The 18,957-nt window shown below is 39.5% G+C and overlaps 1 protein-coding gene across 4 annotated transcripts in view; it reads right to left on the bottom strand.

The window, feature by feature from the left end:
- The window catches only part of LOC134803234 (zinc finger protein 721-like), a 52,524-nt gene that overhangs the window by 29,004 nt on the left and 4,563 nt on the right, over positions 1-18,957 (bottom strand). For 2 of the 4 annotated variants that reach the window (XM_063775926.1, XM_063775928.1), the window contains exons 3-4: positions 8,758-8,823; positions 8,471-8,530 (exon numbers count right to left, since the gene is read on the bottom strand). In XM_063775926.1, coding sequence (XP_063631996.1) covers positions 8,471-8,530; positions 8,758-8,823 — 126 coding nt within the window. Of the gene's footprint in view, positions 1-1,672; positions 2,311-3,489; positions 3,650-4,568; positions 4,778-7,026; positions 7,150-8,470; positions 8,531-8,757; positions 8,824-18,957 lie in introns of those variants that run through there. The other 2 variants (XM_063775927.1, XM_063775929.1) reach the window with 2 other exon arrangements.

The following is an 18,957-nucleotide window of genomic DNA, read 5'->3' on the forward strand; positions in this document are numbered from 1 at the left end:
TTGTGCTTCTGTTTGCACATTCAACAATTACCCAACGGCAAGTCAGGTAGGTCGGTAGATAGTCGTGCACCAGCTTGAAGGCCCAACACAGCTTGTCCCACAAAGGGCCAACATTGTAACTTTAACGTTGGGCCTTGTGTAGGATTCTTACAATACCTACTACCGTAGGTAAATAGTTAAGAATAGTTAGTCTACTTAATTATGCAATGGGGCTTTGTTTACGAGTCCTACAATTACCCTACGGTAGGTAAGTGGTTGTGTAATACGACGTTGGGCCTTTGCTGATAAATATTACAATTACACTACGGTAGGCATGTGGGCCTACTATGCAGCATTTTCATACAAATACCCCACTGTAGATAAATGGTTATCTACCAACACTATACGCCCTAGGCAAAGAGAATTAAGTAGATATAGAGAGCTCTCTCCATAGTCAGGTTTTGACCTCGCTTAGAAACTATTATCGTCGCCGGTACCTTTAGTTCCTTGTAAATAAACTAGATGGCGTTACTGAGCAGGATGAAGTTAGACATTTTTAGTACCATCTGTTGCTAAGTCGATGAATTTCTGAGTCAAAGGATACTTGTGGTCGTAACCTGTGGGCATACATTCGTGTGTGTGCGTCCGTGTGTCGAGCTCGTCCATAGACAATACTACCATTGTCTGCGTCTCTTTTTACAAGCTTTTATTTAGTTTCACCTGACCGTTGTCTGTCTGTCTGTGTGTGTGTAATCAAATCTTGCAAGTTAAATTTGATCCACTTCCCGGTTTCCGAGAAATTTTGCATACATACGTAAGTCGGGTGACAATGCAATATTATGGTGTCATCGAGCTGATCTGATGATGGAGACCGGAGGTGGCCATAGTAACTCTGTGATAAAACAACGAAACCTAGATTGTGTTTGGGGTTTTTAGAATTGTCTCGATGAGTATTAGTAACCTGTGGAAAAAAAGTACAGTCGGCGATAAAAGCTTGTACCAAAAATGAAATTTTTGTCAAAAACTTATTATTTGAAAGCAACCTTTTTTCTCTATTATATTGTGTTGTAATAATGTAATTTGGCATATCTTCAAGAAAATACAAAGCCATTAATACTATAGTGGTCACCATCTTCTTGTGAATTCTACGACATCTGAGAGAGCCTACCGCGAACACCGAACTTCGCAAATTTCGGGCATCTGACTGTCTTTGTTAGAATGAAACATATATCTGTCACTTAAAGTTGCGGTTGCCAGGATATCAATTTTTCTTTGAATTTTCAGTGTATTGAATTTGAAAATATCTTTTTATTTATACTTACTATAGTTATACCAAGAAAAGTCTGCAGCGATTTTGAGAGCCCACGCAGTGCAAGGGTTATTTCAAACGTCAAACTTCTATCAAATTATGACGTATAAATAATATTTGCTCTGCGTGGGCTATCAAAATCGCTGCAGACTTTTCTAGGTTTGACTTTATCGATTATTGTTTAAAAAAAAACTAAAACCAACATCAAAACTATTTACTCTTTTTATTTTATACTACTTATATGAAACATAGTCAACAACTTAAGAATCTTAACATACTTTTCTTCTAGAATTAAAAGTTGTCTTGCATAGCACATAATTAGCGCAACAGTATCTCGCGGCGAGATAGACTACCCGTCTTTTTCTTACTATGTTAATAAAAGAGGGACGGGTAGTCTATCTCGCCGCGAGATACTGACGCGCCAATCATGTGCTAGCCCGGCTTCATGTAAGTAAACGAGATATGACTATTAGTCTGTTCGAGATCCTGAAAACGGTGAAAAATAGAGATAAAGTTTTCAGCATCTGATGTCAAATGTTAAAGGTTGTGAAAATTATATACAAGAAGTTCCTTTGTAGGTATACAATCTTGGCACATTTCGAACAAAACAATGCAACAGTTTATTTGCGTACTCTCGCCATTCACTTTGTTCACCACATAATATGTAAATGGCACAGTGAAGTGACAAAAAATGGTCATCAATATTTTTTGAAACAATCCCACGCAGAACTACCGGACTGAGATATAAAAGAAAAGCTCGAAATTCTGTAGCTTTTCGAAATTTAACAAGTGAATGGGTCGAGGGCGCCTAGAAAACTCAGAAGGGTATTTTTTTTTTACGAATGATTAACAATCTCTCTAGAATATTGATGGCAACTATTCTCGCCTCTGCCGCGTATTAAACGATCTCCTGATTTCTCGGCCGCCATCACGATCCTTAGCGAATCTGAACCAGTTAGTTAACGCTTTGGTAATTTCAATGTCCTTTGCATTTTCAGAGAGCTTGTTCCTCCGAACTGCATCTATAATATAAATAATTATAAGTATTATTATACGGCACTCATTACATCACATATCACGCTATACTTCCTGGAAACCCCACTGTGTGTTTTACGATATATTAAGACAAAAAAATGTACTCAATATTTATTTATTTATTTATTTATTTAATCTTTATTGCACAAAAGAAAACCTTATAGTACAAAAGGCGGACTTAATGCCATAAGGCATTCTCTACCAGTCAACCTTAAGGCTAAGCAGAGAGATTGTGAGCGGTGCTACAATTACAACAGCAAAAACAATCAATAAATTACGAATAACATATTAATTACGTATACAAATATACTATGATATATATGTACATGTATATATTATATACCTATATATATATATATATATATATATATATAAATAACGACGAAACATATTATGAAACTAATATATAATACACTAAGATTTTTTCATTCTGCTAGCAAAGAAAGCACGTACGGATTTTTTGAAAGCGAACTTATTAGGCGCATTTTTTATGTTGAAAGGAAGTCCGTTCCAAAGACGCGCCACCTGCACAGTGAACGAATTCGACATGAACCCGGTTCGGTGAGGAGGGATGGACAGAGACATATTGCCAGAAGAGCGAAGTTGGCGGACGCGAGAAACGCCGTAGTATTGAAAGAAGGATTTGAGGTATTCCGGAGAGAGTGGATCATTAAGCACAGAAAAAAGAGTGGAAAGTAATATGTACTGAATTAGTACTTTATAAAAAAAAATGTACATCAATAGACATCGAGCAAAAGTGCTCGCGTCCGGGAGATAATTACCTATTTTTTTAACTAGCAAAAGCTAAAGTAAGTATTAATTCAGTACATTATTGAGTACATTGTATGTCAAAATAAATCTCAAAAGAAACACACAGTGGGGTTGCAAGGGAGCATGACGTCAAATTAAAAATCGTATAAAAAATTAAAAACCGGCCTAGAGAATGTCTGACTATGACCAGTAGGTATACATAGTGAGTATAGGATTCCGGTACTCACTAAGCGCACGGAATTTTCAGACGTTATAAGTACTATGATCGCTTATAACATACCTACTCGTGTCAGTTCGCCATTCTATAGCTATCTTTTAAGATAATATTAGTTATATAGAACTGTACTTTCTCTAAGAAATATTAAGTATTCAGATATGCTGTTTTAACTACTTACTAATAATTACTTCTGTGAGTAGCAGTTGCTTTAAGCTGAACTTATTGTTTTTGCCAGTCCAATTGCATTGGAGTGCTAGCGCCGTAGAGAAAAGTCGTTGAAGTATTCTTCTGGTGATTGTTGTAGTTGTATTGCCACCAACAAGGCTTAAGTTGTTTATCTGAAAATATAATTTGTATAAGAATAAAAAAAAAAGTACTGCAACTTTACATTGGTACATTGAAGTTGGCTTCCTGGCTCTCAAACTAGGTTTCCCTGTGTCCGATGGTACAACGGATTCTATCCCTGCCAGTGTCATGGGAGGAACGCAGTATAGTGTAGATATAAAAAAAAAACCATAATAACTTAATTTCATATCTTTTTTTTCAAAGCCAGCCCATTGAAAAGCAGAAAATAAATGTTAGGGTTCCGTACCCAAAGGGTAAAAACGGGGCCCTATTACTAAGACTCCGCTGTCCGTCAGTCTGTCTGTCTGTCAACAGGCTGTATCTTATGAACCGTGATAGCTAGTTGAAATTTTCACAGATGATGTATTTCTGTTGCCGCTATAACAAAATACTAAATACAGCATATAATAAATATTTAAGTGCGGCTCCCATACAACAAACGTGATTTTTTGGGTTATTCCTACTAGTTACCACCAAGTTGTTACCGGTGGTAACTACTGAGAATTTTTTCCCACCTTTTACCACTGGTAACTACTGGGAAAAAAAATCCCAGTAGTTACCACCAAAACTGGGAATTATTTATCCCACTGGTAAAAGGTGGGATTTTTTTTCCCAGTAGTTACCACCAAAATTTTGTTAGAGTTCGATACTAATAAAAACAGTTTAAGTACCTACAGGTACAGGTTGTTTTATTATAGTCACCTGCAATAATTTACGGGGTGAATATGTAGGTCATACTGGACTACTTTTACTATGGAACCAATATCGAAAAGGCGAAAAAAAATTTTACTCTTCATACAAATATTAACATCAAGCCAGCCAAAATGTATGCCACAGCCAATTTTTTTTTATTAATTTATATGCATATAATTGCAATTTCAATGATGGTTTTAATTAAGCCGATATACCTACCAACTGATTTTTCATTATTTCACTTTGTTGTATTTTTAGTTCAAGTTTTTCCAAGTCCGGTAATGTTTTAAGTGGCAATCGATGACATAATGAATCTGCGTTATTTTGCTCGTTTGAACTAAACAGGGTCATTCTCTTTTCGATTGTCTCAATTTTGCTCAATGTGCAAGTTGCTAAAGTTTTTAACTCGATTAAGGATTCAGCAATACCTGAAAATAAAAATAAAATAGTTATTTGTTTTACAAGGGGGCAAAGTTGTTGTTTAACCGCTCGTGCTAATATTGATACCCGAGCAAGCGAAAGATTCCAAAATTGTTCGAAAAATGGAATCTTGAGCGTTGCGAGGGTTTCAAAGCACGAGGGTTAAAAAAAATTGCCCCCAAGTGAAACACAAAATTTTTCACCACACCAACCCGAAGCAAATATTAAATGTAAAATATCAAACAAAATCAAACCAATTCAAATTCAAATGAATGTTATTAAATATTTATCATCCAAAATCATCATTTAAAAGTCAATTCTACCAGCAAACGACAGAAAACAACTCAAAATTTGCATTTGATTACTTTGCCTCACATGTGAATTACTGATAGCAAAGTGCGCGTTTGCTATCCGTTTTTGAAGTGCAAAGTAAGCCTTTCCGAGCTGGTGTGGTGAAAAATAATATTATGCAATATATGCAATAATCCATACTAATATTAAGAAGAAAGGGGTGCAGAGCCTTCGTGATCCTGTTCACAAGGACCAATCACAGCCGACTCTAAGGGAGTCGCGATGTGACGAGGACGGTTTCAAGAAGGTGGAGAAGAGAAGAAAACCGGCTCGTCAGAATCAGTGTGGTACCGCACCGACTGGACCGAACCATTTGCTGCGTCCTGCAACACCGTCGACGCTGCTGTATGTGTCCCGTCTACATTACCTTACGAAGGTCGATGACATCGTAAAGTATGTGAAAACGAAGACCGGATTCATCCTGAGGGTCGCGATGTTGGAATCTCGACACAATGCGAATTTTAATTCGTTTGTGGTGAGCGTTCCGACTGACCATCTAGCGACCTTCACCAAGGAGGAGTTTTGGCCGAAAGGTGTCAAGTTTCGGCGGTTCCGCGGCCGGCTCCCTGACACTGCGGGGTTGCGTAATGCATCGCAACCATAATGGATATGTAGTGTTTAGTTTTTTAAAGTTTAGTTATAAAATATATTTTTATATAATATGTATGCTAGTTTTAAGGTATTTATGTATGGGCCATTAGTTGCCTGAAATAAAGATTTTCATTTCATTTCATTATAAAGGCGAAAGCGTGTCTGTCTGTCTATCTGTTACCTCTTCACGCTTAAAGCGCTGAACCGATTTAGTTGAAATTAGATATAGAGATAGTTTGAGTCCTGGGGAAGGACATAGGATAATTTTTATGTCGGAAATCATCCCTGCAGAGAGTCCAAAGGGGGGTGGAATTGAAAGAGTTAAAGCAATGCGCGAATTAATTGATAGCTATTAGCATTATCTAGGCACTATAATACCTACTTTAGCTGCTGTCACTAATTCCACGCAGACGAAGTCGCGGGCAAAAGCTAGTAAATATATATTAAAATCACTATCATACTCCTAGCGTTTTTGCTCGTTTGTTCAATACGCTTTGGGCATGATGCCTATTAGACAGGTCCGGTTCTTACATTGGACCGACTTCCATCTGACCTGGAGCCTAGCCAAGGTGACAATCGCTTGCGCTTCGCTATCGAATCGCTTTGTGTCTCTCTTCCATATTAGTGTGACAGTGACAGTTGCGTTTCGTTCGCTACGGAGCGATAGCGATCGGCACGTTGTCCACGGGGCTTGAACCACTGGTCAGTTTACTGTTTATCAAAACGTACAAGCCTTGCTTAATTTTCCTTGTTTAATAAAAGCGTTTTGACTGTTATTTTGTATTGAATGGCACTGCTAGGCACTTGTAATACTATAAGGCTTGGAAGTTTTGATAATTAGGCCACTGCTCGATGCGAGCATGGTATCCTACTCTACAGTAGGTACATGAGTTTGATTGGCTTCTATTCTACGGTACTGTGATATCTCTAAAACTAGATTGTTAACAATAAAACCAACTTCTTGCAAGTTGTTAACAATCGGCACACCTTACTTACTTCGCTTGTCGCGTGACATACGATTTCCTATCTCTCACGTTACAAGCGCGGCAAGTTGTGCTAGATGTAACAAAAGAAACAGTAAAAGCTAAGACCCATACCACATACAGCCATGTATTTTATATACATAAAAAATATTGCAAATTATTGAAAAAATTGCAAATTATATCATGGCTGTGATAAGCTTCCCCAGCGCCGTAAATTCAAATTAGTTTCATCAGATTGTAGCTCCCGTTAACGATGTATGTCTTCAAGCGTGCAAATATATATACTACATTGCAAATTGCAAGCTAATTAAACTCTAGTAAAAATAGCATACCCGCATTTATTTCGTTTGATCCTTTTTCAATTGGTATCTCGACAGTTATCTTGCCAGACTCAGCTTCTGATAATGATGATGCCCCCTGTCTAGATTTGAGCACATCCAATGCTTCTTTATTACCTGACAAACAAAAATTATATTTTTTCAAGCAATTAGGATACTTGCCATATACAACCCCTATAGACAAACCTTATTGTATATGAGTTTCCACAACATAAGTTAATTATCACATGCAAATAAACTGCCTTCTCCTTACAACAAAAACCACCTCAACTGCTGCAATAGTACATTACGATACAAGTGCGAATTAACTATTCACACGTGTATACTTACGCCGCCCAACTTAATAGAAACCAAATCTTCAATACCTCACTCGCGAACTCCCACTTCACTCACTCAACTCAAGACCGGAGTTGTATTTCTCGACGTGGTGAAAGCCAGCCAGCCGCAAGTACGAACAAAAACAATCTCTATTGAATTTGGCAGACAATTAATGGCGGATATTGCCTTCTCTCAATTTATCCATCTTACTTCCATATTGTGCGTGAGTGCTTCAAGTATACTGTTTGTTTTGAAGTTTTTCTGTGACAATAATTGGTTTTAATTCGTGTAAAATCGTTTATTTTTTAGCGATTTAAACTTTCACGATTTTTACACATTATTAAATTGTACAACGAGACTTAATCGCGTATGTCACGTCGGAGGTAAATCTTAAAACTTAAATACGCGATTAAGTCCCGTTGTACAATTTAATAAAGCGCTACGACTTTTCAAAAACTCCACTCTCCGAACCTACGGCACCTTAACACATTAATTGAATACTCCCAGACGATTGCATGATTTTGCTCTTGTCAAAATCAGTTGTTTGACTGCCATCTTGAGAATTAACGATAATTGTGAGATAAACGAGGTTCCATGGCTGTCTAACATTCCAAGCTTTTTCTAAAGATATTAGCGCTACTTCGCTTTTATAAATCATGATTTTTGCCATCCGGATATCGCAACCACTGATCAATGTTCCAAGTTAGCTAAAACTTTCTATGAATATGGCTGCAAGCATATAATCAACGTTACAGAAGTAACTTAAACGTATATTTGTTGTACGATTTTGCACCAACATTGCATATGCCATGTTCAATAGCGTTGAAATTTTAAGTTGCTAATCGTAAGTTGCAGAAAGTTTATCGTCGTAACGTTTAAAATCTTAGCTTAAATACCTACGGATTTATGTAACTTATCAACTTATAAGGAGGAATGTAACAAAACCACACAAAACTAAACTACCACGACATGGTTAATCCGGCCCTGGAAAGGAAATCCCTTTCTAGAGCGAAGTAAAATGAATGGGATATCATTTCAAAATGAAGCAAATGGTTGGAGCTAAGCCATTAAAAAGGCTTTTTTCTGGGAAGGGGTGGATGGGACTTTCTGGAGTACTTACATGCTAGAGAATCACCAATAACTTCTTGTTGTTGCTCCACTTCAGTTCCTGGTTCACCATCTGAAGCAATGAAGTTTTTTTTATCAGTGAAATAATTTACCCGCATACATATAACAACAAGTTGGTCTACCTTTGTAGTATCTATGAATTTAGGGTGCCATACCTCAAAACTCTTATGGGGCACCCGTGTTAGGAGGGTATGCCAATTTGTAGCTCAAATCGGAATCTTGACATATAATCAGGTGATAATTTTGTACATAAATTGTAGATCTACACTCAGTACTCACGTGATCTAGGGACACTATTTGGTTGGTCCTGTTCCTCCATCTCGGACCTGCCTTCAGGTCCCCCATCTATAACAAAGCAAATAGTGCTATAATTGACCTCCGACATTTCGAGAACATGTTGTCACGTATTAGAGGTCATCTGCTTCCAGAAATATATACAGCCTTTGATTTGTAAATCAATGTATTCTGCTTTTCCAATTAATTAAACTTATATTATTTTAACAAAGAACCAGCCGTTACACCTCGATCATCTTGCCTCTCCAGAATACCCGCCTGTTATATTTTTATTAAAAATCAATTCTTACCCACATTTTATTTGTTTTATTTTTAAAGATCGCCAGTGTTGCTAACAGACGGCCATTCTGTTGTAGGAATGTCCCCATTCCGGTTAATGCTCGGCCATTCTACACAAGGCGTATGGCCTCATACAATTATTTTATATCTCTTAACAATCAAGAATTTATTTACAATAAACACATTAACAAAACTAGTATTCCAAAATGTAACTTTAATCTTATACAATACATCATTAATCAATCAAATCAAAAAAATCAAAGCATTTATTTTCAGGCTGCTAAGGCCCACAGATACATACCTTACAAACTAACATATATGTATATACAATTATAAAAAAGTTAAATACTAAAAAAATCATTTTCGTGACGCAGTTTTCTGTTGCGGCGTCACTTGCTCTGGTGTAGGATTCGGCAGATTCCCACGGAACCGCCGAAATATCACACCCTTCGGCCAGAAGTCCGTGTTCGCGATGGCTTCCAGCAGCGGCCGCGGCACGCGCACCACAAACGAGCGGAAGTGCACGTAATGACGCGATCGCAGCTGGAACACTTTCAACTCGTAACGGGTGTTCTTGCGCAGATATTCCACCACATCGTCAGCCGTGGCGGAAACATGCAGGCGCGATACGTATAGCGCCGTATTCGGCGTGGCAGCCCTCAGTCCAGATGCAATATCTGGCTCCGCTGTGCCACACTGGCTCTTGCGAGGCGCCTTGCGCGGCCGCCTCTCCTTCGACGCCTGCGTGAATCCTTTTTCGGCAGGCTTTAATAAGCATATAAAAAACTAAAATGAAATAAAACTTTCTATGGCAATGTATCACTTTGATATAACATAACGTTCATTATGCAAGCAATTATTTCAGAAATTGCACTCATCATCGTCGATTTAATCACACAATTCTTCAGCGTAGACGTCGCTTCTTTGCAAGTGTGCACGTCACCGTCGACGAGATCACGCACTCCTTCTTATGTGTACACGTCACCGTAGATGAGATCACACACTCCTTATGTGTACACGTCACCGTAGACGAGATCACACACTCCTTCTTATGTGTACACGTCACCGTAGACGAGATCACACACTCCTTATCTCATGTGTATCCGTCACCGTAGACAAGATCACACATACCTTCTTTGTTTTTAATGTGTATCCGTCACCGTAGACAAGATTACACATACCTTTTTTTTTTTTAATGTGTGTCCGTCACCGTAGACAAGATCACACATACCTTCTTTGTTTTTAATGTGTATCCGTCACCGTAGACAAGATTACACATACCTTCTTTTTTTAAATGTGTGTCTGTCACCGTAGACAAGATCACACATTCCTTCTTACTCACGTCACCGTAGACGAGATCACACATTCCGTCTTATGTGTACACGTCGCCGTAGACGTGAGGACACACTCCAAACACTGAAAATAAACTCATGTCAGTTACAACTGGTAATACAATTAGTAGCAGACTACTAACAATTTCCTTTTCGTCACTTCTCCACTCAACAGTAAATAATCATTTCATACCGAACAATAAAATGAGGATAAGGTTATGATTCCACATTTAGCGTCAAACCTCCACTTTAATCTGCCTCACCAAACCTTTTTCATTTTCATTTTTAAATGTTGCGGCATTGAAACAACTAGCATTTACTGCATAACAATTACAATTTATAGAATACCATAAAAACTCAGTCCCATTACTGTGTTTTTCCTCACAAGCCTGATAACAATTTACCTCAATTTTTAACACTCAAATAGAGAAATATTGTTGTTCATGGTGATCGGAATATAGACACTCCAAAAGACAATTCATCTACAAAGGAGCTATCAAGTATAATGAGAAGTTTTAACATGGCAATGCACACAAAAGCACCAACCAGGATCCATGCATTAATGTGTGCGTAATGCTAACTGACACCCACCAACTTGAATTATCAGATTATGACCTGTCACCTCAAACATCAATGAAATCAAGACTGGCACGACCCGGATTGAACCGAAAAGGATTTATTGTTGATTCAACATTCGAAAGCTTCATGATAGCATAAAGGCTCCGAGGGTCTCTTCTTTTGTGAAGCTATTAGCTCGAACAACGCTCAGGAAGCGTTTAATTATCCTGTGTCTTATTCAGACTTTTTCCGATCTGTGTTTTCCCATCATTATCATCATCATCATCATCGACAAAAGGGAACCAAGAGGTTATCTGCCAAACAATAAACTCTTCAAAAATATGACAAGATATTAAAAAAATGTATACACAAATTGCAATAGCAAATATATATGTATCTTCTAACAATAATACACAAATGTAAAGCAACCTGGAATGTCATATACCCACGCAGGTACCAAATTTAGATCAGACAACAGATATAACTAGCAAAAAGCAGAGCTTTGTAAGGGCTCGCGGAGTTTTTCTACCTAAACGTATGTACCGGACCGCGACTTTGATCCAATCCGAGGTTTATTTCATGTTCGATCGAGTGGGTGGGTATGTAATAAGTCAGTTAAGGCCGTAACACACTATCGCACCGCACCAAGGTCGCGGTACGGTGCGATAGTGTGTTACGGCCTTTAAGAACGCAATTATAAGTGAGAGCAAGAAAGACAAATACTAACCGGACCCCGGTTGCTGTCAAGTACGCCTGTTTGTTACAGCTTTTACTTTGTCCATTAAAAACGTCTCCAGACGACAAAATCAAATTGCCAATATCATTCACACGTAATATACAATTTCATAAGCGCTTATTAGATCCTACACGGTCGCCCAGTACTTTTTGTAAGGATGCCAACTGGCTTTCCTACATAATGTTGGGTCAGCGAGCCAATGTCCTTGAATTTATTTTTGCGTCCACACCACACAATTCAGCGAAAATCTATCCCGTCTGGACACCTACTGGCGGTAATCACACTGCTCCGCACATAAACACACACACACACACACAGTTCCACTAGGTACAGCCAAGGTTCAGCATTAGCTCTATCTTGGGTCCTGCTCTTCTAAGTGCTCGTTAAGACGTGTCAGATGACCAAAACAGCGTGTGCCTATGTTGCACCAAACCTGAGTTCCACTAGGTACTGCCAGGGTTCAGCATCAGCTTTATCTTGGGTACTACACCTAAGTGCTCATCAAGACGAGTCTGATGACCAAAACAGCGTGAGCCTATGGTGCAACAAACCTGAGTTCCACTACGTACTGCCGTACCGGTGGAGGGCGGAAGCGAGAGGGCGTGGGGAGCACCCAGACGCGGAGGAGGCCGAGAGGGTGTCGCGGGCAGCCGCGGAGCGCCTACGAGAGCGATGGAGGGATGCCTTGGAGGATAGCCGCTATGGAACCCGAACCATAGGGGCTATTCTCCCGGTAATGGACGAGTGGGTGGACCGAAGCAAGGGGGCCCTGACATACAGGGTAACGCAGGTGGTGTCCGGACACGGTTGTTTCGAACACTACCTGCACAAGATACAGAGGGAGCCGGGGCCTCAGTGCCACGAATGTGGAGCGGCGGACGACACGGCCCAGCACACTCTAGAAGAATGCAATCGCTGGGCCGTGGAAAGAGCTGCCCTCAGGGCGGCCACGGGGGTAGCGGACCTCTCGCTACGCAGCATAATAGCGGCGATGCTGGGTAGCGAGAGGAAATGGGAAGCGGTGGCCTCCTTCTGCGAAGAAATCATGTCACAGAAGGAGGAGGCGGAGAGGGTGCGAGAAGCGGCTGCTGACGCGCTTCCTCTCCGACGTAGACGGCAGGGTCGAAGGCAAAGAGCGTATGCTCGCCTCGAGCCCCAGTAGGGTCAGCGGGTACCGTACCCGCATTGCACGGCCCCATACACGTCGTCGGAGGAGGGGGGGATCAAGCGTTTCTGATCCTCCCCCATTGTGAGGGGGGCCCTGGCGATAAGCCGGGGCTGCCGGAGGGCGCCGTGGTGGAATGTCATCCCAGTCGGTCCCAGTGCGCCCTCACGAACGGCAGAGAGGGTGAAACGCCGGAGTGGGTTTAGTGGGTAGGACCAAATTCTCCCCCTCTCTTACCAGGGGAGGGGAAAGGAGCGGCGAGTCCCACACACCGTGCATAAACGCATTCCCACTCCGTCAAAAAAAAAAAAAGGGTTCAGCATCAGCTCTATCTTGGGTACTGCTCTCTCAAGTGCTCATCGTGACGAGTCGGATGTCCAAAACAATGTGTGTCTATGTTGCATCAAACCTGAGTTCCATTATACCTAATGGAACAATGGAAGTACCCTGCCAGGGTTCAGATCCGCTCTATTTTGGTTACTGCTTTCCCGAATGCTCATCAAGACGAGTCAGATTACCAAAACAGCGTGCGTCTATGCTACACACCACCTGAGTTCCACTATGTACTGCCAGGGTTCAGCATCCGCTTTATCCTGGGTACTGCTCTCCCAATTGCTCATCAAAACGAGTCGGATGACCAACAGCGTGTGTCTATGTTGCACCAAACCCGAGCTCCACTAGGTACTGCCAGGGTTCAGCATTACCTCTATCTTGGGAACTAACTCTCCTAAGTGCTCATCAAGATGAGTCGGATGACCAAAACATAATGTGCCTTAGTTGCACCAAATCTGAGTTCCACTAGGAACTGCCAGGGTTCTGGGTCATTTTGTTGAACTGCACGCCGTCGTTGCAATTGGCGTGCAGTCGGCGTGTAGTTCCCATACAAGTTACAGTCGTGTATCGGCCCTAAGTCACTGAAGTTTGTATTAATATGCTTATCTTTATTTATAATTTTAGCAGTTCCAAGCAATAGTAACCCTAAAGGCGCCATTCATTAATTACGTAAGACAATTTTTGCCAGTTTTTGACCCCCTCCCTCCACTATGTAAGAAATAATAAGAATAGGCTGACCCCCTCCTTCTCCCATTCCCCTATGTTACCATATATTACGTAAGAATCTAAAGGAAAAATTGAGTACCTACACGTTTGGTTTGTATTAGTGCTTATTTTTCAAAAAAAAATTTTTTGAATGTGATATATGTACCTGTACAAAGGTACTTGAGCTCGTTTAAGCTAACTCTGCACCGTGTTTGATAGCATAGTGTGGTAGTATTATTATTATGTATTTTAAACGTCATAATTACATAGAAATTAAATAAAAAGTCGCATCTTTGTGATCTTACGTAAGAACTATGAAAACCCCCTCCCTCCCCCATGTAAGAAAAAATAAGATATGTTCGACCCCCCTCCACCCCAAAATCGTCTTACGTAATAAATTAATGGCGCCAAAACTGTTTCTCGAACTGAAAATACCCTGATTTAAGTTTGCTAACACAACATGATTGATCAGTTCATCAGCGTCACAAAAACAAAATTGACCTCCGCAGTGAATAGGTATACAGCAAGATTGATTGTTCTAGTAGGTATTCACAGAAACTTAATTGCTAAATTGGGAGTCAAACCAAGCGAAGCGAGGTGGGTCTGAATCCAAAATTTTAACCCACTTTTGTATTCATCGTTGTTAATGGCGTAAGGGCCATCGACATTATTGAAATTGAAAACACCACATAGGTATCGTTGTCTGAGTACCCACAACACAAGCCTCCTTGAGATTACTTTGGGGCTAAGTCAATTTGTATGTCCAATATTTATTGATTTTTTTACTAGTATAAACGCCATCTGTTAGAGAAGTAGATAATTCATTATTTTGCCAACAGATGGCGCTAGTAGTAATACAAAGTGTTATTACTTTATTTTATTTTTTTAGGTTTATAAAATTATATTTTTATGTTTGATAACACATCTAGACATGAATTTACATTACTATGTCAAATTTCAAACCTAACAGTGCAGTAGTTTTTCCGTAAAGTGTACCACAAGAATGCATAGTTCGTCGAATAGTGATAGGGCTCGCTTCGCTCGCCCTAATTACTTTAAAAATGAATTATAAGATCTACCAATAATAATTAGTAAGATACAGGTAATGTACTATCCTACATTAATAATTTTATCGATTAAGTAATTTCAATGAGTTGACAAACAAACTAAATGTTGAGAATAGTCCACAATACGATTCTCTTAATGCCAACAGTAGTTGAGTAATAGTAAAACCTTTGGTACTGACGATATTTCAACCGAACCAGTGAAGTCAGGCAGGTTATTTTTAAGCAGACCTCTTGCTCATGTACATTTATCCTTCAGTCAAGGCCCCCTCCCAGAACAGCTTAAAGCTTCGTTTGACGATCTTAAAGTAACGATCCCAACAATTACAGATCGCAGTTTTACAGTGTAATTACAGCACAACAGTGATTGTCCCAATAATATCAAAATTAATAGAAAAAGCTTTTTATTAACAAAAGACAATAATAACCTCCTTACTAAACATGACATTTCACACCCTGACCAATTTGGGTTCCGTAAAGGACCAAATCCAGAATTGGCTTGTTTTGAATGTGTCAAATTTGTGACTCAAAACTTCAATAAGTCACCGATTATGGAAATTTTCCTCGACATGACAAAAGTATCTGACTCAACTGATCATGCCGAGCATCTCAATAAATTATATGCTAATGAAACTTAGAGGCCAGGCAAATGATTGACTTAAATCTTACCTAGCCAACAGAATGCAGTGCACGGAAATCAGCAAACTTGTTAGAACTATTAACAACCAAATTAATCACTGATCACCTCTTTGATAGTTTCTAAAGTAGGTGCTACACTTATTTATTACTTAAGGGGGGAAGGGGATTTTTTTCATTAATGATATTCAGATGGCGATACAACTATAATTTCAGCCAGTGGTCAAGATCAAAGTATGTATAAAACAGATATTTATAATGCCCCATCTGATACTAAATATTGGATAGGAAATTAATAAGCTTCTCATTAAGCTCAGAAAACACAACCCATGCAATTCACCCATATGGAACAATACCTCGACAGCCCAACACTCGTATAAATGACTATGCATTTCATAAAACAGGTAACATAAATTAAGTTCTTTGGTTTAAATTTCAATTCATTTTTAAATTGGAAGGACCATAACCACTCTGTCACCAGGGCCGGATTAACCCTAAGTCAAAGTAGGCAACTGCCTAGGGGCCCCGCCTCGGCTAGGGGGCCCCGGCGGCTCAGCGCACACCAAATAAAATTTTGTTAGGGTTCCATTAGGGTCAAAATTCATGAGTATATTTTTTATTCTTATACCTAATAATGAGTATTATTGCCTGTATTATTGAGCTTTGCTATTGTTTTTTTTTTTCGTTCCATTCTTTAACTTTAAATTAATGAAATACTGTAATAAAATTGAAGCAATAGGTACGTTACAGTATACGGCGCGTATTCTGCGTTGTATAAAGTTCTCCTGTTATATAAAGTTGTGAAAGTGTCCCCAGTTTTTTAATAGGAATGCTCGACCTTCAGCCTCACTTTTTACCTCAATTTACCATTGGTTTGTGTTCCACATCTCAACTTCAGCTTAGCCTTTGACCTCGCTGCGCAAAGCTCGGCCTGCGGTCTCGCTTTTTAATACAATGGACATTGGTTCGTGTCTGTGCTCAACTATTTATCCTGAAGCCTGATGAAGCACGGCTTTGACTTCGCATGAAAGCTCGCCTTACTGGGGCACATCGGACTTTTAGGTCCAGATGAAGATCGGTACCCGGCCTTTTAACACGCTTTTGTTAACAAAAAATTTCGCGCTCGCTGCGCTCGCGTTTATTTTTCGTATTTAGCTTGACTGGCGAATGAATAGAGTTAGACCAAGAAAAGTCTACAATGATCTTGATAGCATACGCAGTGCAAGTGTTAGTTATACGTCATAATTTCATAGACGTTTTGACGTTTTGCGAGTGCTATCAAAACTGTTGCAGGTTTATTTTGGTCTAACTCTAGTACTTAATAATAGGGGATATTACTGCAATGTTCTGCCGCCAGAGTGCAGCACTACCGACTCAGTAAATTCATAGACTAACTTATACATACTGTGCCTTAAACTGATTTTGACAAGTTTTCACAGACAATAAAATATGACATTGATGCATCAAGGCGGTTTGTTAACAAGGGCCTACCGGTAAACGCGAAAATCGAAATTTAGTTATCTGCCTCTTTATCGCTCGAATATGTAAGAGTGATAGAGAGATTAGATAACGAAATTTCGATTTTCTTGTTTCGCGGTAGGCCATGTGATTGACGTGACGTGTGATGTGTCAATGTGGTTTGTTTACTGTATGTGCCACAAAGGTGCCACCTACGCAGAGCTTTGCCTAATATTCCCTATTTAAGTAATTTTAACATATGGAAATTCTTTATTATTAGGTTGATTCTAATCATGTGGCTCGGCGTTTGGTCTTATAGTCGGACAATCGCTGTTCAGTCTCGAAAAATATTAACTATTGATAAAATCAAGTTTATGGCACTAGTTGAGCTTAGCCTTTAACCTCGCTTAAAATTTGCCATTAGAGGTAGATAGGAAAGTGACGCTGAAGCTCACATCTTTGATATGCCACTGGGAATTGGCCTTAAGCCTAAGGGCTCTCCCCATACTTACCGAGACGCGGAATCGGCAAAAACCGATAGAATAAAGCTTTATGACAACGCGATAAGAGCGAAAAAGACATCGTTCGATTCGGATCGGCTCGGCCGACGCCTGAAGATTGAAATTAAAAACACAAACTTATTTCCCTGTACTGAATATGCTGTGTGGAGAATTGACTGTAGGGGGCCCCGAGCCTCGCACTGCCTAGGGGCCCCGACATGCTTAATCCGGCCCTGTCTGTCACAATGTTCAAGACTTGACCATTTCGTCTTGGCCTGCAAAAACTACGACTATCTGCTTCCTACGAAGCAGTCCCCATGGCCCATCACGGCCACGTCTCATCATACTTTAGCAAATGCTCCTATGGGGATCAGTTGTAAACCACTATTTAAATATTACTGTAAATCTGGCTTGTATGTATGTATATACTCAAAATCTGTAATTTTCAAAAATCATATCCAAAATATTTCCAAGATCTTAAAATGATATGTGCTCCGTCAACCCAAGAGCACAATATCTCACACCATCCACGCTGCATGACAGAGATGCAGAAAAAATGCTTATAAAAGATATACAATAACCATACCCGTTCACACAATCACCCGGGGCCATAAGTTTAACAAACTTCTATTGGACTGGCCTCCAGATCACTGCTTTTATAATACTCGCAACATTACCTACTGATTATGTTGCTCATAAGGAGCGAACCAACTTTTTTTTTTTTACTATTTGTAGGTACTCGCTGTGTGATAACTAAATGTTACTTTGTTTTAATTCCTGCTGTCTATGATACACCTTGGTGGTATAGTTATTAAGTATACCTATTCTTTAATGCCCATTTATGTTTGCCATTTTGGCTCATGTACCTCGTAGTTTTATAAATGTAACTATGTTAATTTCTTATTAACGGTGTACTGCATGCCGCCTATAAACAGCTGAAGAAGGTGAAACGATTACACACTTAACCCAAGACACTTATTGTACCCTTTTTCTGCTAATAAATCATTTCTATTTGTACTCTCTTTTACTACTACGTTCGAACGTCTCATTTAACCTGTCAGCGTCATTTCGATAGTATGATGGGAAGATCATGAGTATTTTATTTTCCATTTTTGTATTATCGTTCGTAAGGCTACCCTGTGACAGCTTGAAGCGAAATCCAATGGAGAAATAAAAAGAAACATTATAGTGCTCATCAGCGTCATCAGCAGACTTATGATATCGGAACCAATCATACCGTCAATAACTAGATACATACATGTACCATTAACAAAACTTTACAGGACCTGATACTGGACCATACTGGGCATATCTATCCAAAAAAATAACAGTCTTCTAATTGTGGTCCACCGCATGTAATTTCCGAAAATCAAATTACATTCGTGAAGTTCAGTTTTAATTACTTATGGTGCTAACATTC

The sequence above is a fragment of the Cydia splendana genome, chromosome 26 (genome assembly GCF_910591565.1).
Source record: "Cydia splendana chromosome 26, ilCydSple1.2, whole genome shotgun sequence".
Classification (NCBI taxonomy): domain Eukaryota; kingdom Metazoa; phylum Arthropoda; class Insecta; order Lepidoptera; family Tortricidae; genus Cydia; species Cydia splendana.